This window comes from Artemia franciscana, chromosome 11 (genome assembly GCF_032884065.1).
Source record: "Artemia franciscana chromosome 11, ASM3288406v1, whole genome shotgun sequence".
Lineage (NCBI taxonomy): Eukaryota > Metazoa > Arthropoda > Branchiopoda > Anostraca > Artemiidae > Artemia > Artemia franciscana.
In genome coordinates, this window is record NC_088873.1 from 40144731 (window position 1) to 40171972 (window position 27242).

Consider the following 27242-nt stretch of genomic DNA (forward strand, 5'->3'; position numbering starts at 1 on the left):
TCAAAACAGGTTGCTGCTGGAGATTTTAAAAATAGAATGAATGATAGAGGTAGTTACAGAGTTCAATTTACAACACGTGTGATATTTTATTCTCAGAAGGATAATGAAGAAATCGAACCTATTCATTATAATAGCTATTCCTGGATTTGTAATAAAAATAGCCAACAAAGCCAACTAAATAGTAATCACAGGAATATACACACATTAGTCATAGTAAATACACCCAGATTAGGGTTACAATTCACAAAGAGTAGATGGAATTGATTATCGAACGACAAGATTACCAAATTATGTAGGACTTACTTACAAAGAATTGCCTGAATTTGTAAAAAACAAAAAATCTTGCATGAATATAAAAATAATGATCATAAATGCTTTCTTTAGTCAATACTTGCTTATCTTCATCCAGCTAAAAATCATGTAGACAGACTATCAAACTATCAGAAATATGAAAATAAATTCAACGTTAAAGGTATTACTAATTTTCCATGGTAGACTCAAGATATTTATAAATTTTAACACAAATATTATTTTAAAAATTTGTTTATTTGAGATAAGTAAAAATAAAGTGGTTAGAGCTCATATTCCTAAAAATAAGATAAATGAAAAAGTTTCTACATATTTGATTAATTTACTCTATTTTTATAATCATCATGTTTTAATTAAAGATATAAGTAGATTACTTGTATCTCAAATAACTAAAAATCGGCATGAAATTCGGCTATGTACATTCTTTGGAAGACACTTTAATGAACAAGAAAAATTTGAAAAACATGAAAAATTGTGAAGGTTCTGACATCATTATGCCAAAACCAGGAACTAAAATTGAATTTAGAAATATAGCTAAACAAATGAACCTACTGCATAATAGCTGATTTTGAATCTTATAATGAAGAAGTTAATCGAAAGAAAGGTAAAAAGCCTATTAAAGTAGTAGAGCAAAAGCCATTTGCTTGTGGATTCCAATTATGTTGCTCTTTCGATACACCACAGAATAAATATTACGAATACTTTGGTAAAGATGCTAGCGGGCATTTTGTAACTACCTTGAAAGAAGTGTGTAAAGAAAAAGCCAATGAGTATGAAAATAGACAGAAAGATCATAGTTATACAAAAGAACAAGTAAAAGGAAATCGAATAATGCAACTAATATAAGCTGTCATATTTGTGAAAAAAATAATAGATAATAATTTCCATTTAGATCTCGACCATATGACTGGTAATATACATGGATTTCCACATGCTGAATGTAATAAAAACTTTAAGAGTTCCTAAACATATCCCTATTGTAATGCATAACCTCTCAAAATATGACTCATTTATTTCTGAGAGAATTAGTACCTGATAATAGCGTCTTTGATTTAGCGGAAAGCTTTGTATCATTTTATAAAAGAATTACTGTTAATAAAATCGGATACGGAATGCGGTTCATAGGTTTACTGTTTTATGGCTTCATCGTTAGATAACCTTTCTGAAAATTTAGCTAATTGTGAATGAAAAGTAAATTGCAATCGTGTAAGTAAAGTAAATTACAATTGTGAATGTAAAGTAAATTGCAATTGTTTAAGAAACGATTTTAAGTATACTTCTGATGTATAAAATACTCAAGAGTTTAAAGAAATAATAAGGAAAGGGATTTTCCCCTATGATTATATTGATAGCTAGGAAAAATAAATTATACAAAATCACCTTCAATAGACGACTTTTATTCTAGATTAACAGGAAAAAATATTTCTGAAGAATATTTTAAAAGAGCAAAACCTACTTGGAAATTATTTAAATTTAAAACACTCTTAGATCATATTAAATTATATCTAAAAAGTTATGTTTTAATTTTATCAGATGTCGCTGAAAATTTTATAAATGTATGTTTAAATAATTATAAACTAGATCCACTGCACTTCTTTCCAGCACCAGGACTAACATGGGAAGCTTTTCTCAAACACTAAAGCTAAAATTCCATCATTTCTGATTAAGATATATAAACCTTTATTGAAAAAGGTATAAGACGAGGTGTGTCTCAGCGTATGAGAAGATATCCTAAAGTAAATAATAAACATAGAAAAAAACTTATATAAAGCACAACTTCCAAATTATTCTAAAAATGATTTTAAATATATTGATATACCCGAGTATTTAAAAGAGAATAAGTCCTTAGATTACTACCAACAATTAAAACAACATGTCCAATCAGGAATAAACACGGATAATGTGGAAGCAATTTGTGAAGCTGATTTAGAATACCCAAGGCAATTACATGTCCCACATTAAGATTTATCTCAAGCTCCTGAGCATTATGAGTACAAATTGTTATAACTCCACATAATAAAACGAATTTTGTTTTACATTTTAAGAATTTAGAATTTTATTTAAAGCATTGTTTAGTTCTAAAAAAGTACATAGAATACTAGTATTCTCAGAAGCAGATTATAAAAAAGGCTATATCAATCGTAATACTAAACTACGTCATAAAGAAATATTTTGAAAAAAAAAATCCTTTAAACTTTGAATTATGTATGTTTTGGAAAGACTATGGAAAATGTAAGAAAAAGAACAAATATTGAAATAATTACTAATGATGAGCAAAGACGAAAAATTGTAAAAAAAATCCAACTTTAGATCTGAAATCATATTTAGCGATACGTTTTCAGCAGCTAGAATGGCTAAATCAAAAATATAATTAGAGATAAACCTATTTACACTGTATTTGCAATAGTAGAGTTATCTAAGTTACTGATGTTGAATTTCATTATGAATACATGATGCCAAAATATAGCGAAAACATTGACTTACGTTATATGGATAGCTTTATTTATTATATTCGAACTGAGGATATTTATACGAAGACATTAAAGCTGACCTCCAAGAAAATTCAATTCTTCAAAATACAAAATAGAAAACTATAAAAGTCATTAAAAAAAGTGATAGATATGATGTAGGATGAATTATCTTGAGCAATAATGTCTGAGTTTGTAGATTAAGATGAAAAGAATACGCTTATTTAAAAGGAGGTGACGATGAAACCAAAGCAAAGAAAAAATTGAAAGGTATTAAAATGAATATCGTTAAAGATAAAATATCATTACAGAATTATAAAGTTGTATTATTCGGAAAAGTGGAAATCTTATCAAAAACTCAGTACGCTTTAAGAACAAATTAACATAGAATATCCTTAGAAAAACGGAATAAAAAAGCTCTAGACCCTAATGACACTAAAAGAAAAGTATTGAAAAATAAAGTTAACACGGTGATTTAAGATTTAATCATATAGTCAAGTTAGTTAGTTAGATAAATAAGTTAGTAAGTTAATTTAGCTAGGTTAGTTAGGGAGTTAAGTTAATTAAGTAGTTCGGTACTTAAGTAAGTTAGGAAGATAAATTAGTTAGTTGGTTAAGTTAGTTAGATAGCTAAGTTAGTTGAGTAGTTAGGTAGTTAGGTTAGTTAGGTAGTTAAGTTAGTAAAAAGTTAAGTTAACAAGGAAGTTAAGTTTGTTAGGTAATTAAGTTAGTAAGGAAGTTAAGTTTTGTTAGATAATTAAGTTAGTAAGGAAGTTAAGTTAGTTAGGTAGTTAGGTTTGTTAAGCAAGTAATTTATTTAGGTAGTTATGTTAGCTAGGTAGTTAAGTACTTTATATATTAAAAGTGTTATACTAATTAAATGAAACAAATAGTAACGCCTATTAAAGTATATGATTTTAAACATACGAGTAGCAAATCGCATAGCACCTCAATGGCCTTTTAGATTATTAATTTACGGAACTTCAGGTAGTGGTAAAACCAATTCGCTTTTAAATTTAATGTTTGATTATTTATATTCCGACAAAGTTTATTTATATGCTAAAGATCTTGAAGAAAACCGAATATCAAGACTTAATTCAAACCATAAACTGTTTAGAAGGAAAAAGTGGACAGAATATATTGTTTGCAACTAATGATAAAGACTATATTGTAGAAGTAGATGACTTAAACCATAATTATACGAATTTTGTTATCATTGACAATCATAAGAAAAACACTGAAGATTTATTTGTGAGTGATAGAAAACGAAACACATCAATAGTATGTATTTCTCAAAGCTATTTTAATACCCCCCAAATTATACAATTAAATTGTAATTATTTTACATTTTTTAAATGGTCTAATCCGCACGAAATTGGTAGAATCAGACAAAATCATGCATCTGACATAAAAAAAAAAAAATTTCAATTATTTTAATCGTGCTATAAAGGAGCATGGAGTTTGACTTATTGATATAAAACAAATAAAGAATCTCTTAAATATAGAAACAACAATAACATTTTAAAAAAATCATTGACTTGTTTTAAGTACTACTGACGTGTAATGCTATACTACTCACTTAATGAAATTGGTTAATACATTTATCTGTATAATAAATTAAAAAATTTGGAATTTCAGGAAATATAACCAGTAAAGATTATAACGGAAGTAGACTTTTCGATAATAATGGTAATTTTGATTTACAGGGTAAGCGCTTAATTAATTTAGGTGATGCAAAATCAGACAATGATACTATTGTCTGATATATGATTTCAAGGGTGAAGTTGTTAACCAATAGACCCTTACCAATCACCCGATAATGTGTTGACTATAGTCGAGGTTGTAGTATTAATCATAAAATAATACTTTAAAAATAACAAAAGAAGATGTAAATGTCTGAAATTGAACAACCAAAATGTTGTAAACCCAAAAAATGGTGAAGATGCAGTTAATCTTTCAACGTTGAACAATTTACAACAAGAAATTGTTAAAGATCAAATCCTAAACAATCTGAAATTAATCATGAAATTGTAAAAATATTGGAAATTTTCATTTAAAATGGTGTTAATTCAATTGAAAATAGGATAAATTGATGGGGTGATCTAGGTGGGGCCCAGACCCATGTTTATATTGTGAAAAATTCTAAAAATGAGATCAAACTTTGATTTCCAAGGACCTGTTTACATCTGAAATGTCGGGATAGACAATGTTCAAAATGTTTAATGTTTGATGTTAAAATGATGTAAAATGAACAGAAAACTTTGTAAATTGATGGGGTGATCTAGGTGGTCCAGAATCAACAATTACTATACTAGTAACATCAACAACATCATATGTATTGTAATGCTTCAGGATTATTGGCCTTTTCCTGTTTCTTTTTTTTTTGCTTCCTTGGATATGTTAAAGCTTATGGACGTTTCTTTCAGGTGAAAAGGATTGGACTACCTCAGACACTGGTGACCAAGTAAGTTATTCTCTATTTTAATTATTGTTATTTTAGTTAAATTTATTAAAGTTGGTCAGTAAAAGTCAGTAATTCATTAGTAACATATTAATTACTCTAATATATACGGTCTTTCATAGTTTACGTATATTTTTTTTCAATATTATCTGAAAAGGATGATTTACTACAGTACACATGGTCATATGGTCAAGACATATAGTCTTTTTATACTCCACGCCACAGATGTATAATCGAATGATCAAAGGCTAGTATTAGGATGACCAACCATTATCAGATATGATGATTGTTTTTATAACTTAGCCAAGTGACAGAATTTAAAATAAGTTTTGATATGTATATTTAGACATCCATTACGATCTCTTCTTGCCGACGGTTACTAGTATTGCTATCTACGTAGCTCCATTAAAAGAGAGGGTCGTCAGCCCTCCCAAATGGCTGGTATATCGCTTGAACTGCACCAAGACATTCCTCACTTGTATAGGGGCCCTTACTTCGATTTGATGACGTCTTGATTTTCAACCCTTGTTTGGACTTTAACCCTCTGGTGACCAAATCTTGGAAGATCAATTTCGCCTTTCTCCGCTCTGTTCGCTTGCTGCAGTGTGCGGGTCAGAGCTTCGACTTTCGTTTGGCTTCGCTCAAACCACCACATAAATATAAAAGTGTTCCGAAGCAACATTTAATGTACAGTTCATAATGAAAGCTTACTTCAAGAAAACCAACAAAGTTGACCAGTTGGTCAACTCTTGTTTTAAAAGGTTTTTTTTTTTTTTTTTTTTTTTTTTTTTTTTTTTTTTTTTTTTTTTTTTTTTTACAATATTTTCAGTGTGTATTAAGGCATATTTTTAGTAGATTTATTTATTTTTATTTTCAAAGGGTTTACTCTATTCTTTGGTTTTACTCGGCATTGTACAAAATTTGCAGTAGATTTTATTTGTAAAGACTTTGTAATACAGTATAAACAACGTTTAATGAGATGAAATTTTGAAGTTCAGTTAACTATATGATGTAGCTTGTGAATAAAAAAAAATGTTTTCAATGCTCACTGCTAAATTTTCAAACTGTAAAAATGCAACTTTTATTAGAAAGTATTCTCCTATTATTTTTTCTGTATTAGTGAATTATTATGCGGTTACTTTTCCCAATACCTTTTGTTGATGTAAAATAATTTATACTATATGTGCACAATATGTGTATAACACCATATTTCCGAACTCGCGCAATGTAAAACTTTGTTTAGGGTGCGTTTTCGTGGGAGGGGGGGGGGGGCACAATTGAATATTAAGTCTAAATGTAAAAAATGGAGAGGGAGGAGGGATGAGTACACCACTAAATGTGATGTCTTACATTAATGTCTAAAAAATGAAAAGTTTCTTTTTACTCTTGGCAGTACCTGGTAAATTATGAGTTCCCAATCTACTACAAGCCATAACCCAGCCACTTTGTCTGGTATTACGATCCTTTTTTATTAGTTCTTCCTCTTAAGAATGTACACATGGCCTTATTGGAATTCACTCCTCACTAATGGCTCCAAATGGATGTGCAGTACCAAAAAAAAAACTGCTGTTCATGTTCTATTTTCTATTCTTTACCTCCTACGGATAATCAGGTCGAACTTCCGTGATTTGGTGGTAAAAGAAGATGAAGCTCCTTAGAGGAAAGCGAGTGGATGTACTTGAAGAAGACAGACGCCATATGAAACTTAGCCCTTAAATGTTGAAGTTAGTCTTTAACGGTGCTAGAGCCTGTCCTATTTGCCCTGTTCTGTATGCTCTGGAGTGGTGCTAAGTTTCTGTGGGGAGCTCCTGCAAAGACTTGAAGCCATATTCAGTAACACACTTTATGCAGGACTTGTTGAGGAATGGCCAATTTAAATGGAAAATACTCCCCGCATTTTAGCGCAGGAGGATTGAAATGGTTGAGATGTGTGCTTTAAGAAAGATTAGGTCATAAACGAATTCCCTGGAGCGAACTTCTTCTACTCTCTTCACGGCTTTAATTGGGTAAAATTCCTCTGGAGACACAATTGCCAGATACGGAACTCTTCTGGCTTTAGTGCATTAGTGTTGACCATTTAAGTTATAGACTGTCTCTTAATCTCCATGAGACTGGCTTTAAGGTACAGGAAAATAGTAATGAAATCTTCGTTCTTTGAGACGACTGCCTTGGCTTTGCGTCATCGGTAAAGGGGTGCGAATGACTATCATCTTTCGGTTTTAAACTTTTTTGCGATCATTTTTGAATTATTTTTGAGCTAAGGTGTCCTTCCAAGTCCATGGTTTAGTTTAAGGTCCTTTCTTTTACTATGCAATTTAATAAAGTCGCAGCGCGGCATATACCAGTTTCCCCGACAATGCCAAATAATCATAGTAAGATTACTTGCTGTTCGCCATCCTGATTGCCCCCCTCCATATGAACACAAGCATTGACCCCTATACTATTTAGAGAAAATATAAAACGTACGTATTTGCAAGAGAGCCAGGATGGGGCCACACACGGTTATTTACTTTTAATGCCAGACCTACTATGGCCTTCTAGTTTCACTTTAAAAGTGAAACTAGTTTCACTAGTATTCCTAAAAAAGTAATAAGTGGTGGAGAGACATAAATAAATTTGTGCCTTGTGCCTAGTCTCGGAACTTGGCCGCTTTATTTTAGGTTGTGCCTAGTTTATGTTTATTTGTGCCTTGTTCCTAGTCTTGGAACTTGGCCGCTTTATTTTAGGTTGTATGGGACGATGATTGTAGTGGTAGGGTAGAAGCTACGTAAGGCAAAGTGTGGATATATAAATTAAATTGTTTGTAAATGAAATGTGTTTTTTTTTTTTTTTTTTGCTCGAAAAATGCATATTGTCTTTTTTTAAAATAAATATTGTATCAGCTGAGTATTCGTGTTCTAACGCTTGAATATCATTGTTGTGTTTTAAGACCGATATTGTTTTGCTCGCAAGAAAGAGAGCCAACGTTCCTTTAACTACGATTTGCGTTTTCGAAAATTTTACCTTTATGAAAAAGAGAAAAACACGTTTTTACAGATAACTGGATTTCTTAATTTTTTAGTGTATGTTTCCCTATTCCTAATTTTTATCTTTTTTTCCTATCTTCGCCCTTTTCTTTTTGTTTGTTTTCTTTATTCGTCCAATTATGTTTTTTGAATTGGGAATATTCCAGGAATTTTATTATTATTATTATTATTATTATTATTGTCTATCATTTTTCAGAAGTCAATATGACTTTATCCATTTTAAAAGGCTCAAAACCTCCTTGCCCATATTATAAGACGTAATAATAGAAAAAAGACGCTTGGTCTATGAATATCAAAGCTAGGTCTTAATACTTCCTTTTCAAATTCTCCATTGGTGTGTTGTATGAACATGAATTTGGCTTCTGAAGGGCTCTTACCCTTATAAATTCAAGGGGATATGCATTAGTTCACATATGGGTTGGATTGGATTGTTTACGTTCTGTAATATGGGGGGGGGTTCCGTTTGGGTATGGATACAATCTATCGTCATTACGTTCTTTCGCTAGAGAAGGGGGCTAAAACCCCTTAACTACTTTCAATTATAAAGAGGCTGTCCACTGGGTCTTGACTTTTAAAACTATTGTTTCTTTGCAGGTATCAACTCCTGCTTTCCCAGTGGCCAAAAAAGCTTTGAAGTTTAAACCTGTAAACTTGTCAGTTGGAGCCACCGAGAAATGTCAAGTTGTTTACGTCAACTCACCTAAGGAATTTTATGTTCAGCTAGAGAAGAACATTCCCGAAATAGATGAAATGAGTGAAAAGATTAACTCTTATTTTTCTGGCAATATTTTTCCCAAAACGGAGTTCAAAGAGAATACTGTCTGTTGTGCAAAATTCACGGTAGATCAAATGTGGTATCGTGGGGTTATTGAGAAAGTTAGTGCAAATTCTGCCACGATATATTTTGTTGACTACGGGAATAGACAAGAAACAGAATTCTCTGATCTGAGAGATTTAGAGGAAGATCAGGTGGTGCTCCCAGCTCAAGCATGTAAATGTGCTCTTAGTTTTGTTGATGCTGGTGAAGAGATGAAATCTCGGTTTGAGGAGGAAACAAGTGCCAAATCGCTCTCTCTTACTGTAGTACGAAAAATCCCTTCGGCGCGAACTTTCTTAGTGAATTTAAGAGACGACGGTGAATCACTTAACGTCAAATATGGCGGTTTAGGTGTAGAAACACCTTTCCACGGTAATTTGTCGCCACCCATGTTCACGATTGGAAGTTCTCAGGATTCGTATTTGTGTTATTACAAGTCACCTGTTTGTTTTGGCATTGGTAACGTTTCCAAAAGAAACGACTTTAATAGACTTTTTGATGAGCTTAATGACTTCTACAATGGATTGACTGAGTCCGAAATGAAACAGGACATTATTGAAGTTGGGGCTGTTTTTGTTGTTCGATCAGCAGACGACGGCAAGTGGAACAGGTCAATATGTGAACAGATCGAAGGCCAGAAACTTACTGTTTTACTCCTTGATTACGGAGCTCATGAAATACATTATGATAAAAAGAATTTCCACAGTCTTCATCCAAGATTTGCTGACCTACCAGCTAGAGCCTTGCGATGTAAGTTAAAGGGTGTTGTTGTTCCTGAGTCATACACTTCGAGCATAATTGAATCAAAACTTCTTGCTAAAAGTGTTGTCCAAATTATCCCTTTTGAGCCGGTTGATGATCTTCATCCTGTATCAATTGTTTCTGACGGTACCGATGTTGCGTCAGCCCTTATTGAAGCTGGTGTTGTATTAAAGGAACCCGAGCACTTACCCATTAATATAATAGCTGATGCGTTAGCTAGTCCTCTTGAAGAACTAGGTTCTGAACCTAAGGCTGGCGATTTTGTTTCAGCAATCTTTGATGAAGATGGTCTGTACTATCGTGCCAACATTAAGTCTATTGAAAATGGTCAGGCTAATGTCTATTTAATTGATTATGGTAATGAGTCAGCTGTAAAAGTTGAAGAATTAAGGAAAATTCCTAGTTCGATTGCCGGCATTCCTCCTCAGCTTGAAACACCGATTGATAAAATCGCTAAGGTATTGTCAGGTGACCTTGAACCGTTGTCAAGTGATCCACAGATTGGTGATGAAGTTGCAGCAATATATAGTGTAGATGATCTTTATTATCGTGCGGAAATCTCTTGCATTGTCGAAAATACAGTAAATGTTTACTTTATTGACTACGGCAATGATGATACTACAGATATCGAACTTTTAAGAGAAATACCCGAAAGTATACGTAATATACCACCTCAGCGGGAACAAAATAATCTACACGAGTCAACCGCAGTGGCAGTATCAAGTGCCATTCCTGCCACTGACTCAGCAGAAACGCCAATTGATAAAATCACTAAGGAATTGGCAGGTGACCTTAAACCATTGTCAGGTGATCCACAGATTGGTGATGAAGTTGCAGCAATATATAGTGTAGATGATCTTTATTATCGTGCGGAAATCTCTTGTATTGTCGAAAATACAGTAAATGTTTACTTTATTGACTACGGCAATGATGACACCACAGATATCGAACTTTTAAGAGAAATACCCGAAAGTATACGTAATATACCACCACAGCGGGAACAAATTAATCTACACGAATCAACTGCAGTGGTAGTATCGAGTTCTATTCCTGCCACTGGCTCAGCAGAAACACCAATCGATAAAATTACCAAGGAATTGGCTGGTGACCTTGAACCGTTGTTAGGTGATCCACAAGTTGGTGATGCAGTTGCGGCTATATTTAGTGTAGATAATCTTTATTATCGTGCAGAAATTTCTTCTATCAAAGAAAACATAATAAATGTATACTTTGTGGACTATGACAATGAAGATACTACAGAAGTAAAAAATTTAAGAAAAATTCCCGAATCTATATGTAAGATACCACCGCAATTAGAGGCTGAAGCTGAATCTGTCATCAATGAGACTTCAGGCAAAGGTCTTAAAACATTGGAGCCAGAGAAAGTAGAGGCTATATCGAAGGAGCCAGTGGAAGTTATCATTAGTGAAGCTTTGAAGAAAGGTCTTGAGCCCTTAAAGAAAGAACCACAGATTGGGGACTTTGTAGCTGCCGCTTTTGACGATGCAGGTCCATTTTACAGGGCTCAAGTCATGGAACTTCTCGAGGGAAATGCAGATTTGCTTTCAATAGATTATGGTAAAACTTGTACAGTCGCTATTACAAAGCTGAAGAAAATTCCTTCTTCTATTTATAGCTACCCACCTCAGCTCCGACCTGAAATAATTGATAATGACTCAGATACTGCACTTGTCTTAGAAGAGCAAGAACCAAAAGGAGAGGATTCAATCGAAGTTTTAGAACAAAAAATCCAAGATGCCCTTATAGGAGAGCTTTCTCCTTTGCAAACGGCACCACAAGAAGGATGCTTAGTTGCCGCTGTCTTCAATCTGGATAAGCTTTATTATAGGGCGCAAATAAAGTCGATCCATGATGATCAAGCTCGTGTAATTTTTATTGACTATGGAAATGAAGATGTGACCGATATTGCCAATATGAAAGAAATACCAGAACTAGTCAAAAACATTCGCCCGCTTTTTGTGGAAGAAATCTCAGCATGTGTTGTAGCTGAAGAAGATATCGACAGTTTAGTATACGAGAATAGTAAAGATGAAAGCTTGGTGACTGAAAATGCCTGGGAAGCAATTCGAGCAGCTTTTGAACTTCCTTTAAACTCTATCAATAATGCCGAGGTAGGCGATTTAATCGCTTGTAAACTTGATGGACAATTTGAACGGGCCCGTATTTTGTCTTGTCATGATAAGATCACATGCAATTTGATTGACATTGGAAAGACAGTTTTAGTTGATTATACCCAATTGTACGAGGTCCCTCTGGCTATTCGAGATATACCTCCTCTTAGTAAAATAGAAATTAAAGATTCGATGTTGGGAACAACCCAAGAATTTGAAGAAGCTCCCAGGGGAATGCCGTCTCCTAACAAGACAGTCATTCGAGATTCTTTTGACGAAGTCTCTGCAGAACCCGAAGTAGCCCATCGAGCTGCATTTTCTCCAGGGAAATTAGAAACTCAAAGCTCACCAAGCAAAAGTGACATTGAAACTAGTGAAGCTCCTCAAAATACATCATCTGCATGCATGGTAGACGTCATGGTTCGAGATTCTTTTGACGAAGTCTCTGCAGAACCCGAAGTAGCCCATCGAGCTGCATTTTCTCCAGGGAAATTAGAAACTCAAAGCTCACCAAGCAAAAGTGACATTGAAACTAGTGAAGCTCCTCAAAATACATCATCTGCATGCATGGTAGACGTCATGGTTCGAGATTCTTTTGACGAAGTCTCTGCAGAACCCGAAGTAGCCCATCGAGCTGCATTTTCTCCAGGGAAATTAGAAACTCAAAGCTCACCAAGCAAAAGTGACATTGAAACTAGTGAAGCTCCTCAAAATACATCATCTGCATGCATGGTAGACGTTAAAAATTCTCCTACTAAAAGTCCTATAAAACCTGATGATACTCCCCAGGACGTACCGTCTTTAAATAATGCAGAAGTTCAGGATTTGCCAAAAGTAAGTCCCACAAAAGTGGAAGAAACTGTCCCAGATGTAACACCTCTAAGTTCTCTAGAAGCTCAAGATTATCAGATAACAGATCCCATAAAAGTTGAAGAAACTCTTCAGGAAGTCCCATCTTTGAGTTCCATCAGCCATGAAAAGCTGAAAGAGATTCCGGCTTCTGTTTACAATTTCACTTCCTGTTTTGATGAGTCGCAGATTATGAATGGAGAAACCAACTTGGATATTTGTGTAAAAACAATAACATCTGATGTAGAATCGACAAAACCAGATAATGTAACTGACAATGGAATTGACTGTAACACCAGTGAGAATACAGGACATGATAAGGATGTTTTGAAGGATATGGAATGTTTTGAAGGAGAAGGACGCCTAGTTCCCTGCGAAGACGAGGAGAAGTCAGTGAGTGATTTGTAAGTAGCTTTTTCAGTTCTAAGAATTTTTATTTTTAACTGCTATAATTATATTTTAATTAATTTAATGAACGTGTCTGCACAAATGAGTTATAAGTCATCACTTTAGAACTTATTAATAAATTATCACTCATTTGTCCTTCTTTTTTCCCGATGTTTTTCCTATCAAAGAGCAATATCTTAAAAAAAGGGGGTCTTAATAGGTCCTAGCAGAAAAAAAAGCCAAAGACTTTCCTATGTATGATATGACTGCCACAATCTCAATTAAAAGACGAAGATAATCTAATAAAAATGTGCAGGCGTATCTATTAACTTCACATAACTTTTCTTTTTTTTTACAAGCGTCACTTATGATACCACTAGATAAGATAAGATAATATTTATTTTCAAAAGACTATCACAAGCTCTATAGAGCCGAATTCGCTTTATATGTCAGTAAAAGCTAAGAAAAAAAAATCATTCAAAACAGTACATTAAGTCAAACACTTAAAATTAAAAGAAATTAAAAAAGCAAAATCATCAAAGATAAAGAGCAAATCAGTAAACTTAACAATTAAATTACAAAAACATTGCAGTAAATAAAAAAAAAAAAAAACGGCAATAGAGGAAAAGGGGAATTTGGCAAGTACATAATCACGAATTATTATTAAGGTGTTCCAGAATAAAGGGTATAAAACTTTTACGAAACCTTTCTGTAACAGCATGGATCGGAGAGTAAGTTGGGATTGCTTAGGAGGCTGACCGGGGGAGTCGGAGTCTAATGGGATTGTGAAAATCAGGGAGTAAGTCCTCAGTATGGGGATTGGAAATGACTGATTTAGCAAAAAGCAGGAAAATTTTTTCCCTCCTTTCTTTTAAGGTGGTAATGCGTGCAGCTTTAAGGAGGAAGGAGTATGGAATTTTACCTTCTTTGTAAATGATTCTGAGCAAACGCTTTTGGACCGACTCGATTTTGTCACTAAGTTCATTTGAAAGTTGCGAATGCCAGACCGAACATGCATATTCCAATAACGACCTGATAAAGGATAAGTAAACACGGAGGGAATGTATCTTAGGACAATTAAATCTGTTTAGCTGCTTAAAAATGGATAGTGAAACATTTGCTTGTTTAACAATGTTGGAAACATGTGTGTCCCACTTAAGATCATTAGAAATTGTGGCACCAAGAAGCTTAACATGTTTCACTAGCATTTCGCTTGGGATCGGGTCGCAAAAAGCAGGAGTAGATTTCAAGAAGTTGATCGTCATTACCTGTGATTTATTGGGATTTACTGTCATATTTAGATTCTTAGATTCATCCGAACATTGGGTAAGGATTTCAACTGGGTCACTTTTAATATTCCTGTGACATACTTCAAGGATCGACAAGTCATCCACATATTTCCGTCTTTGAGGGAATTCCTTGCCAATTTCGTTAATCATGACAAGAAATAATAGTGGTCCCAATAAGGTTCCTTGAGGTATTCCACAGTACCTAGAGAGGGGGTTAGAGAAGGTATTTTTGTATCTTACAACTTGTGATCTGTCTGAAAGGAACGATATAACAATATTTGCTAAAAGTGGGTCAATTTCAAAGTTATCATGTAGTAAACGAATTAGGATAGTGTGGTCAACTAAGTCAAACGCTTTTAGGAAATCCACTAAAACCAGGTTTAGCCAAACATTTGGTTTCTCTAGTTCACTTAGGATCGTGTGAATCAAGTGTACAAGGTAATGGTTGGTGGAGGTTTTTCTTAAATTATCAAACTGTCGGATGTCAATGCGTGGTATAATTTTAATTTTAAGCCAGTCACAAAGGAACCCTTCGTAAAGCTTAGAAAAAACTGGAGTGAGTGTAATAGGACGCATGTTGGTTATAGTCAGACTGGAAGATTTCTTTGGGATGGGTGTTATAAAACCTAGTTTCCAGCAACTTGGGAATTTACCAGATTTTGTAATTTGGTTTAAAATATCAGATAAAGGTCCAGCAATTGTGTCTGGAAAGGCTTTATCAAGTCAATTGGGATGTCTAATGGGCAAGTACTTGATTTTTTGAGCTTTCGGATTTTATTTATAACATCAGAGGGGGAAAGAGGTGGAGAGAGGAATAGTTTGACCTGAGCCAGTGAAAGGGGGGAGACTTTGTACTATGGGCGCAAGATGCAGGTTCAAATCGTTGGCTATCTTGTAAGGGGGCTCAGGGAGATGAAAATTAACTTCAACAGGGTTTTTTCCGCAAATCCCTTTAATTTTCCTGTACCATTGTTTGGGCTTGTTAGAATACAAATCCTTAACCTTACTATTGTAATACTCAGAAGCTGCCTTTCTCAATTTTCTCTTCAGGAACTTTCTTAGATCATTAGCCTGTGTGATATGTCCTTGCTTGAACAAATTGATTTTTTTCCTTATTAGTTTTTTAAAAGTCGCAGTAATGTAAGGTTTGTCGGTAGAGCATATTTTAATTTTTTTCACCGGAAAATGGGCTTCATAATTACTCCTCAATAAATTTTGGAGGGACAAAGCCTTGAAGTTGACATCATTTGTTTGGTGCACAGGGGACCAATTTTTGCTATTGATCCAAGAGCCAAAATCGTAGAGTCCTGAGTCAATTAGAGGTCTAAAGACGATTTCAGTAATAGTAAAGGAAAGTTTAACTGTAGCTAGTGGAGATAGGAGTAGGCTAAAGTGGTAACTACCCCCGAGAGGGGGAAGAACGGTGACGGGTCTGTAGAAATTTGACATATTGGTGCATATTAAATCAAGAGTAGATTTGCCTTTGGTAGCAGGGACTTTTACAATTTGTTTTAGACTAAAAGTATTACATGTAGACTCAAGTTTTAATTCATTTGCATCACCTAAGAGGAGAATTCCAGCATTTGGGTATTTAGATAGTACATAGTCAGCACTGCCATGCAATTTTTCAGTAAAATTAATTTTTTCAGCCGCTCTCTGCCCAGGAGAGTAGTAAAAACAACATAGGACAATCAAATTGAAAGGACGTGGTAAGACCTTAGGTCGAACACAAATCCACGAAATTTCATCAAAGGGAGTAAGACAAGGAACTAATATTTCTGAAGGATAAAAATCATTACGGACAAAGAAAAGAATTCCACTCCCTTTCTTACCCAGAGGATGGGTTTCGGGTCTGAGTTTAATAAACTGGGTGAAATTATTCATTTTTAACATGTGTGAATTTTGAGCGTGTTCTTCAGTAATAGCGATTGTGTCTGATCTATATATTTTAGAAAGGAGTCTTAATTCATTAAGTTTTTCAAAATTAAGACTTTCAGCGTTGCTTAACAAAAGCGTGGGAAATTTAAAACGACCTGCAAAGGTACCATTTTTACACTTAACTTTATTTAAATTACAAATGGGTACACGGGGTGTGGTGGGATTCTTAGCGGGGGCCAGATTAATGTAGTCAGAACAAGGGACCGAGGGAGCACATTTGACTTTTATGGGATGGATATTAGAGTCAACATCGATAGATGAATTATTAGAGTAAGAGAAGGATTTGTCTTGGGGATTTGGGGGTCGGGCAATGATATGGATGAAGCACGAGGAGAACAATTAGGATTCATTACAAGACAATTATTGAATGCAAAAAGTCTCAGACCTGGGTCATGTTGACAGGGTAGGCACGAGGGATAAAACGAATGGGCTGGGGGTGGGGTTTCGTAAGGTGCTGGGAAAGGGGGGCTGGTTGGGAATAGTGATTCATGTCCGTCAAGAAATTGCTGGTTTGTGGCAGAGTAGGGAGGGTATATGGCAGCATACTGTGAGGGGGGAGGAAATAGGACTTCTGTATGCGGGGAGGGGGAGGGGGCAACAAAGGATAAGGGAGGAGTTCGGGATCGGGAAGGGTTTGTCAGTTTTTGAGCTGTGCCTGATGAACTTTGATGAGAAATTTTTGCTTGAGTGGGGTGCACTAAAAAAGGACGGCGGAAGGGAGATGAGCGGCTCTTACAATCTTTATCTTTTGACAGGGACACTGGAACAGGGCCCAAGGGAGGAGAATTAACATCATCTACTTTTGGTGCATGGGCAAAACTATAATATTTGTTATTACAAGCTAAAACTGGTCAAAGCTTCACATGGTCAAAACTGCAGTTAACGGAACCACAACTACCTGAAATAAAATTACGACATATATGTAAAAATTTGTACTGCTTACTAAATTTACAACGATTATGATTAAAATGTTTGCATATCACATTTTTTTTTTTTTTGAACTTTTTTGCTGGAACTTTGTTGATGCACTTGGTTGAAAATCACTGAGCTCATTTTTTTTAGTGTAATTTGCCTTAACTCTATTTTCGAAAACACTTTTTGGCTGGAGCTTGGTTGAAGAAAAAACGTGTTCAAATACACAATTGTCTCCTAATTGGCAAGAACCTGCCAAGATTATATTAACACATTTTAGTTTATTATCAGAAGAGATAGTCCTATTATGCAGGCTCTTCACCTTGTTAATGTCCACACGTTTTTGGGCATCTGTAATGTGGTAATCAAGGTTACCATTATAATTAGGCTGTATCAAGGGTGGATTGAGCTCAATGAAAATTTCCGGATTTGTGTCACTTGTTGTGACAGGCATCACTGGATTTAATCCTCTAAGACCTTCATCAATATTCATTTGGTTTATGGACATTGCACTTTTTATGGCACTTGGTATTAACCAAGTGACATATAGCAATCGCAAATTCTGTCGGTCCCGGTTTTGCTACTTTGGGCACTTCCAGGTAAGCTAGGACGATGAAATTTAGCAGGCGTATCAGGGACCGGACCAGATTAAATTAGAAATAGTCGTTTCCCGATTTGACCATCTGGGGGGGGAGTGGGGGGCCGGTTAATTCGGAAAAAATTGAAGTATTTTCAACTTACGGACTGTTGATCAGATCTTAATGAAATTTGATGTTTGAAAGGATATCGTGTCTCAGAGCTGTTATTTTAAATCCCGACCGAATCTGGTGATATTGGGGGGAGTTGGGAGGGGGAAACCTAAAATCTTGGAAAACTCTTAGAGTGGAGAGATCGGGATGAAACTTGGTGGAAAAAATAAGCACAAGTCCTAGATACAAGATTGACATAACCGGAACGGATCCGCTCTCTTTTGGGTGGTCGGGGGGGGCTAATTCTAAAAAATTAAAGAAAATGAGGTATTTTTAACTTACGAATGGGTGATCGGATCACAATGAAATTTGATATTTAGAAGGATATTGTGTCTTAGAGCTCTAAATCCCGACCAGATCTGGTGACATTGGAGGGGAGTTGGGAGGGGGAGAGCTAAAACTTGGAAAACACTTAGAGTGGAGGGATCGGGATGAAACTTGGTGGGAAAAATAAGCACACGTCCTAGATACATGATTGACATAACCGGAACGGATCCGCTCTCTTTTGGAGTAGTTGGGAGGGGAAGTTAATTATGAAAAATTAGAAAAAATGACGAATTTTTAACTTACGAACGGGTGATCGGATCTCAATGAAATTTGATATTTAGAAGGATATGATATCTCAGAGCTCCTATTTCAAATTCCGACCGGATCTAGTGACATTTGGGGGGGGGAGTTGGGAGGGGGAAACCTAAAACTTGGAAAACACTTAGAGTGGAGGGATCGGGATGAAACTTGGTGGGAAAAATAAGCACAAGTCCTGAATACATGATTGACATAACCGGACCGGATCTGCTCTCTTTGGGGTAGTTGGGGGGGGGGGTTAATTCTGAAAAAAAAAGAGGTATTTTTAACTTATGAACGGGTGATCGGATCTCAGTGAAATTTGATATTTAGAAGGATATCGTGTCTCAAAGCTCTTATTTTAAGTCGCGACCGGATCTGGTGACATTGGGGGGAGTTTGGGGTGGGGGAACCTAAAATGATGGAAAACGCTTAGATTGGAGGGATCGGGATGAAACTTGGTGGGATCGGGATGAAACTTGGTGGGAAAAAGAAGCGGAAGTCTTAGATACGTGATTTACATAATTGGAAAGAATCCGCTCTATTGGGGGGGGGTCATTCTGAAAAATTAGAAAAAATGACGTATTTTTAACTTACGAAGGAGTCATCGGATATTCATGAAACTTCATATTTAGAGGAAATTGTAACTCAGATCTCTTATTTTAAATCTCAACCGGATCCAGCATCATTGGGGGGGGGGAATCTTAGAAAATACTTAAAGCGGAGAGATCAGGATGAAACTGGATGGGAAGAATAAAAACAAGTTTATGATACGTAACTGACATAATCGGACCGGATCCGCTCTTTTTGGTGGTGTTGGGGGGGGGGGGTAATTTGGAAAAATGAAGTATTTGTAACTTACGAACGGGTGATCAGATCTCAATGAAATTTGATGAATTTAGAAGGATCTTGTGCTTTAAAGCTCTTATTTTAAATTCCGACAAGATCCTGTGACATTGGGGGGGAGTTGGAGGGGGGAAACCGGAATTCTTGGAAAACGTGAAAATTTGTAACTCGGATCTCTTATTTTAAATCTCAACCGGATCCAGTGTAATTGGGGGGGGGGTAGTTGGGGGGTTCCGGAAATCTTTGAAAATACTTAAAGCGGTGAGATCAGGATGAAACTGGATGGGAAGAATAAAAACCTGTCTAAGATATGTGACTGACATAACCGGACCGGATCTGCTCTCTTTGGGGGAGTTGGGGGGGGGGGTAATTTTGAAAATTGATGTATTTGTAACTTACGAAAGGGTGACAAGATCTTAATGAAATTTGATATTTAGAAGGATCTTGTACTTTAAAGCTCTAATTTTAAATTCCGACCAGATTCTGTGACATTGGGGGGATTGGAGGGGGAAACCGGAATTCTTGGAAAACGTGAAAATTGGGGTATTTTTATCTTACGAGTAGGTGATCGAATCTTAATGAAATTTTATATTTTGAAGGAATTCATGTCTCAGAGCTCTTATTTCAAATCCCGACCAGATCTTTTGACATTGGGGGGAGTTGGAGGGGGAAATCTTGGAAAACACTTTGAGTGGAGGAATCGGGATGAAGCTTGGTGAATAGAATAAGCAAATGTCCTTGATAGGTGATTGACGGAACCGTACTGGATTCGCTCTCTTTGGGGGAGTTGGGGGGAGAGGTTCAGTGATTTGGCGAGTTTGGTGCTTCTGGACGTGCTAGGACGATGAAAATTGGTAGGTGTGTCAGGGAGCTGCACAAACTGAATTGACAAAGTCGTTTTCCCAGATTTGACCATCTGGGGGGCTAAAGGGAGAGGAAAAATTAGGTATAACATACGAGTGGGTGATCGGATCTTAATGAATTTTGATATTTAGAAGGACATTGTTACTCAGAGCTCTTATTTTAAATCCTGACCGGCATTAAGCCTTTTATTTTCCTTTCGAATCATTCTATTGATTCATAGAATTTTGTTAGAGCTCATACCATATGATCTCTTGGCTCTTAGATCTTCATGCCTTGTCACAAGTGTCATATGAGCTCTTAGCTCTTGTTTTATGGTTAGAGATGAAAGTGTTATTAACCTCATTCAAAATTGAATTATATTCAGGTTGATTTGCTAGATCGCTTTGGTGAATTGTCAAAAAATTGGAGATGAAAGTTAATGCATCCGTCAACTTTTCGCGTAAAACCAAGATTTTGGTAATATCTGGTTGTAGGGACAGTGTCCGTTTGAACTGATTTATCACTGCTACAGTCAATTGTTTGGCAAGATGCATTTGTTTTCCCTTCAGAACAGCCTCGGCGCTGGGGAGGGACAAGGGAAATTGTAGGATCACACAAACTAGTGCCAGCCTTGTTAGAAACGGTTGGTTCTTCAGTCAATAGAGGAAACTGGCTGAGCGGAGTGTCTGGAAGATGTTTAGGGCTGCTGAGTTCACTTAGAATGCTAAGAATCCTTCTTCTTTCAACAGGGGTACGGAGTGTCCGAGAAGTTCTGGATGGGGGGATAGAAAGCACTGGAGAAGAATTACAATTTACCTTAGACTTAGTATAGCAATCTAGGCACATCCAGGAGTTGTTCCAACTAGTGATTTCTATCCTAGCACACTTTTCAGTCCCTGCATGGAACTAAGAACTGCAATTAACACATTTGACTGCGTTTGAAGTAACCCATAATCTGCTTTCAGGACAAAATTGTTTTGATTTCGTCATTTAGTCTTGCAACACAGGTTTAAGCCTTACTTATTTGAAAGGTCTTAATATGTCTTAACAGGTCAGAGACTGAAGAGAGACTGTAATTCTTTAGGTATTCATATTCTTTGTACTGCAACAATATCTAGCTATGCACCACAGCTTAGATACCAATACAGTTATGAAAACTCCTACCTTGCCCTTGAGAAGCTTTTGGTACAGAGCTCTGAACTTGGCACCTCCTCCAATCCCGCGCTCCGACGCGTAGATCGTACTTCAACACCATAGGCGGGAACTCAATTTTGGTATCTAAGCTGTCAATTGCTCCGACTTTTAGATTCAGACTGCCAGTTTTTTGTCTCCAGCCGCTAGCATCGCTACGGTGCACTGTGTCCCAAAAATAAATCGAGTTTTCATAACTGTATTGGTATCTAAGCTGTGCTATACACGAATACCATTCCAAGAAATTCACTTGTCTACCTTTCATAGTTGGTATTTCTTGGTTAACAATGTCCTTCCATTCTAGCGCATCTCATCTCATCTAAGCAATGCTTCTCGAGTTCTGTCATATTAGGTGTATGGAAATTATCTAAATAGCTTCGATTTACTCGACAGATAAGCAAACATTTAGGCTCAGAACTTATTCTAGTGCTGAGATTATGTGAAAGTATCTTTATAACAATCAAGACGAAAAAAAAATAGTGCTAACTTTGTTTGTCCCCTGACAGTTTCCTCCGGACAAAATTCCCCTCCTCAGATGCCAAATGAGCAGCCAGAGAGAGTGTGATAAATAATGAAAAAAGAAAGATTTCCGAATAGGGAAAAATATGGTATAGAATGTCTTATAGTATTTATTTTTATATTTCTATTCGATTCTAATTCTTTTTTTGGCTTTCTAGGCGCTGGTGTATCATAGCAGGGTAAGGTAAAGTTTAACATTGGGGCTTTGGGGATGATATTGATCCCGAAAGCAAACTTATTAGAGATTTTGAAGCTTTTGAACAAAACGGATATCTCAGAATTTGATTCGATATCATAGAGGATGGAAACATTAATAGTAGAAAAGAAACCGAAAGGGAGGCTTATTGCCCTCCAGTTCCTTTCGGCCTTTATATAGGACACAAGAACTTTCAGTTGTCATTCGAATGATCCTCTCGAGTTTCTAAAATAGCCCCTTCCATTTAAAGTGGGCGGAAAAACATTTTGTCACTTTTCTTGTCCTTTTTTGATCTGCACTTTGAGGTGAAACAATATTTTACTTCTGCAATGGGGTCCTTTTAGCCTAAAGTTTGCTGTAAGTTTCAGGTCAATCGAAAAAAAATTGGTGCTTTTTTAGCCTCCTTTGTCAGAGCGGGAGGTAATCTCAAAGTGACCAATCGTTTGAATAATTTGTTCGTACATTAGTCCTCTAGGCTCAGGGACTTGCGACTGGAAGTTTTCAGTTGATCAGGAAAAATATTTGTTGCACTAGAGCTCTCAGTTTCTGATCGAATGAGCATCTTGCTAAGTTTCTACGACCACGAGGGGGTATTCCCCTTCTATACGGAAAAAAAATGTTCATTTAGAGTTTGTTTCTTCTCCTTATTTTAATAATAAAGACGTAGACCACAGATAATCCCTGATTCAAGAGGGATTAGATTTCGGTTTCCACATCCTTTCCCGTTTTCTAGAATTAATTAGTTGCTTATCTAAAGGTTTAATTTGAGTTAGGATGCTTGGCCATAAAATATACTCTTTGAGGCATCAACTCCTTAGCTGATTAACATTTACACATAATTAGACATAATTTCATGAAATATGAAGCAAATTTGTTTAGTTGAATAAAGCTTATAAATAAACGTTAGAAAAAATCTTTTGGAACAAGAAGGGAGGTATCATCCTGCAGCACCTTTATTGAGACGAGCATGGTAAATTAATTCTGCTTCCCCGACCCATAGTATACCTGAAGGCTTGTTGAGTCTTTGGTATCTCCATCTGGGCATTTAAATGTGCTCTTTTAGCTCCTTCCCCCATCCTAAGCAAAGACCCTCTGCCATTCCTTCATAATTGCTGATGCACAATTATGCGCTTTTTCGTTCTTTTTATGGCGCTTGGTATTAACCAAGTTACATAAAGCGATCGCAAATTCTGTCGGTCTGTCTGTATGTCGGTCGGTCCCGGTTTTGCTAGTTTAGACACTTCCAGATAAGCTAGGATGATGAAATTTGGCAGGCGTATCAGGGACCAGACCAGATTAAATTACAAATATTTTCCCCGATTTGACCATCTGGTGGGGGGGGGGGAGTTGGAAGACGGTTAATTCGGAAAAATAAGAAAAACTTAGGTATTTTTAACTTACAAACGGGTGATCGGATCTTAATGAAATTTAATATTTAGAAGGATATCGTGTTTCAGAGCTCTTATTTTAAATCCCGACCGGATCCGGTGATATTGGGGGGAGTTAGAGTGGGAAACCTAAAATCTTGGAAAACGCTTAGAGTGAAGGGCCCGGGATGAAACTTGGTGAGAAAAATAAGCACAAGTCCTGGATACGTGATTGACATGATCGGAACGGATCCGCTCTCTTTGGGTGAGTTGGGGGGGGAGGGTTATTTCTGAAAAATTAAAAAAAATTGAGGAATTTCTAACTTACGAAGGAGTGGTCGGATCTTAATAAAAATTTCATATTTAGATGGACTTCGCAACTCGGATCTCTTATTTTAAATCCCGACCGGATCCATCATTGGAGGGAGTTAGGGTGGGGGAACCGGAAAATCTTGGAAAAGGCTTAGAGTGGAGAGATCAGGATGAAACTTGGTGGGAAGAATAATAACAAGTCCAAGATACTTGGCTGACATAACGGGACTAAATCTTCTCTCTTTGGCGGAGTTGGGGGGGGAGTAATTCGGAAAAATTAGAAAAAATGAGGTATTTGTTACTTACTAACGGGTGATCAGATCTTAATGAAATATGATATTTGAAGAATTTTGGTCTTTAGAGCTCTTATTCATATTCCCAACCAGATCCGGTGACATTGGAGGGAGTTGGAGGGGGAAACCGGAAATCTTAGAAAACGTGAAAATTGAGGTATCTCTATCTTACGAATGGGTGATCGGATCTTCATGAAACTTGATATATAGAAAGATTTTATGTCTCAGATGCTCCATTTTCAATTCGAACTGGATCCGGGGACATAGGGGGCTGGAGGGGGAAACATAAATCTCGGAAACCGGAAATCTTGGAAAACGCTTAGGGTGGAGAGATCGGGATGAAACTTGATAGGAAAAATAAGTACAAGCTATAGATACGTGATTGACATAATTGGAACGGATCCGCTCTCTTTGGGGGAGTTTGGGGGGGTGTTAATTTGAAAAAATTGAGGTATTTTTAACTTAGTAACGGGTGACCGGATCTTTATGAAATTTGTTATTTAGAAAAAACTCATGTCTTAGAGCTCTTACTTTCAATCCCGACCAGATCTGGTGACATTGGGGGGAGTTGGAGGGGGAAACCGGAAATCTTGGAAAAGGACTTGGAAGAGGACTTGCACAAATTGACTTGATAAATATGTTTCCCCGATTCAACCATCTAAGGGGCGGAAGGGAGAGAGAAAATTAGAAAAAAGTGAGGTATTTTAACTCACGAGTGGGTGATCGGATCTTAATGAATTTTGATATTTAGAAAGACCTCGTGTCTCAGAGCTCTTATTTTAAATCCCGACCGGCATTACGCCTCTTATTTTCCTTTTAAATCAATCTATTGATTCTTAGAATTTTGCTAGAGATCATGCCATATGAGCTCTTGGCTCTTCCAGCCTCGTCACAAGTGCCATATGAGCTCTTGTTTTGTTTTAATTTTCTAGTTGGCCGCTCAATTTTACATTTGAAGAATAAATTGTCGGTGGGGGGGAGGGAAGTGTAGAATTAGTGCACTGAATACGTGTTTATTTGCACAATTGTGCGATGATAATGATGAAGACTTCCGACGATTGCTCTTACATGATGAAGTACGCTAGTTGTCGAAAAGGTGCATGTTTAACAAGATTTTACTCACTTGCTGAATAAGTTTTAGAGTCCCTGGGAAGTAAATATCTAGTTTTGAAAAACTTTAATGACATTCAATTATAAAATGGCAGCCTCAATTTAATAGAAACATAAGGTGTAATATATTTTATAGACCAAAAAAATTAGATTGCTATTTTTGACTAACATTGATACTTAACTGATATTGTTTTGATTAATATAGATTTAATTGGTACTTGATCCATATACATAAGGCACCTTCAAAAAAAGAGAGAGAGAAATCGGAAACTTTTTTTTTTTTTTTTTGCGAAGTAACGCAGTATTTGCTTGTATACAAGGTACATTTTAGCATTGAAAATATTCATTGGGTGTCAAAAGTTACACAATTATTAAATTACCATTGACACATTTGTTGTATGTTGATTGTAAAAAGAAAAGGAAATAAGAAGTAAATTTTAAGACTTCAAACTGGAAATGTACCTAAGAAAACTTACTAGAAATAAGGATTTGTATTCCAAAAAATCTTATACTTAATAGCCTACTCTGCTGTGGAAATACGAAAGACGTTGAGTAACATTTTTCAAAGTATTCAGGAAAAGCAAAAGACTGTTTTGGAAAATATACCTCCATGTTTCTTTCGAGCTCCTATCATGCCTTCCTGGTCACCTCGTTGTGGGCCTTATGTGACAGTCTTCATTGCTGTGGAAGAGTCGTGCACTTAACGCTTTTTGGTCTGGAAAAATGTTCAAATTTTGGTTATAGATGGTTTTTGCAGGATTCTATGATTGCAAGTATCTCGAGAACCAAAGGAGATAAGTACATACTGATTAAACCAATGGACTGGGCGTTCGTGGATTGATATATAACTTGTTTTTTTGACTGCTATGTCACATACCGCGTTTTGTATTTCTACAGCCGTACTGTACCAAGTTGTATTTCAGAAATTTGGTTTATTAGTTCTTTATTAAAATTTACTTACTTCGTATTCAACTCCGCGAGTCAACATAAAAAAATCAATTGATATCCTTAGATAAGCTTGTGAATTATAACTTTTTTTGTCATTTTCAGAAGTGGGTTTCTAATTCTCAAGTCGGTAATTTCGCTGACACGGTTGAAACAGAATCATCTTTGATAGCATACAAAACTTACAGTTTAGGCAATAAAGTGTCGCAGTGATGGTTGAATTTCTCCACCTGCGTCAATTTTCTAAAGGGGCATTGCCCCCCCCCAAATCTCCCATCCTAGGTTAATTTTTATCTTAGTGTAAAAACTACATTGCGATTGGTGGTGTCAATTGGGAAGAGGGTATTGCTCCCCACCCTTCAAAAAAAAATCATCCTTAAATTTTGAAAAATGCATTTCTTGTCATTTTTCATTGAGAAGTGGCTGTTTTTGGGTGCTAACATTGAAATGTTAGCAAAATTACTACCCCCTCCCTACATGTTAAAAAATTCATGTTTGTCATACCTTAATTTCTGTGAATTGTTGCCATTTGTTGCAATTAAAATGTCGTGTCTTCTGAGAACCAAGTTTTGTTGAGATTTCTAATCTAATTAATTGCACTTGATGATTTTAGGTTGTAGCCCTCTGAGAAATGGACGGAAGATTGGTGTCAGCTAGAGAGTATGTCCTTCTATTTATGCGTGCATGTTACTTGAAATATTAAAGAATAACCGAAGTGATAAATAAAGTGATAAATATTTGACTCACAATGAAGTTAGATGACACAGTTTGACTTGTTTTATTTCCTAGACTCTTTCTGTCAGGTTGGTATCTTATTCCAACTCATTGAAAATTTGTGCTTAAATGTGTTTTTGTCTTCTTTTTGGTACTATGTGCTAAGAGGTAATTGTATCTCGAGTTTAATCGATTTCACAGAGTTGTAAATGATAATATTTATCATTCAAGAGGAACCTCTCT

The 27242-nt window shown here is 36.0% G+C and overlaps 1 protein-coding gene across 1 annotated transcript in view; it reads left to right on the forward strand.

Annotated features, from left to right (window-relative positions):
• LOC136033218 (uncharacterized) overlaps positions 1–27027 on the forward strand; it is a 95529-nt gene extending 68502 nt beyond the window's left edge. The window contains exons 12-14 of the mRNA XM_065713928.1: positions 5204–5241; positions 8859–13228; positions 26899–27027. Of these exons, the coding sequence (XP_065570000.1) occupies positions 5204–5241; positions 8859–13228; positions 26899–26905 (4415 nt within the window). The 3' untranslated portion in view covers positions 26906–27027. The remainder of the gene's footprint in view (positions 1–5203; positions 5242–8858; positions 13229–26898) is intronic.
• Positions 27028–27242: the final 215 nt, after the last annotated feature.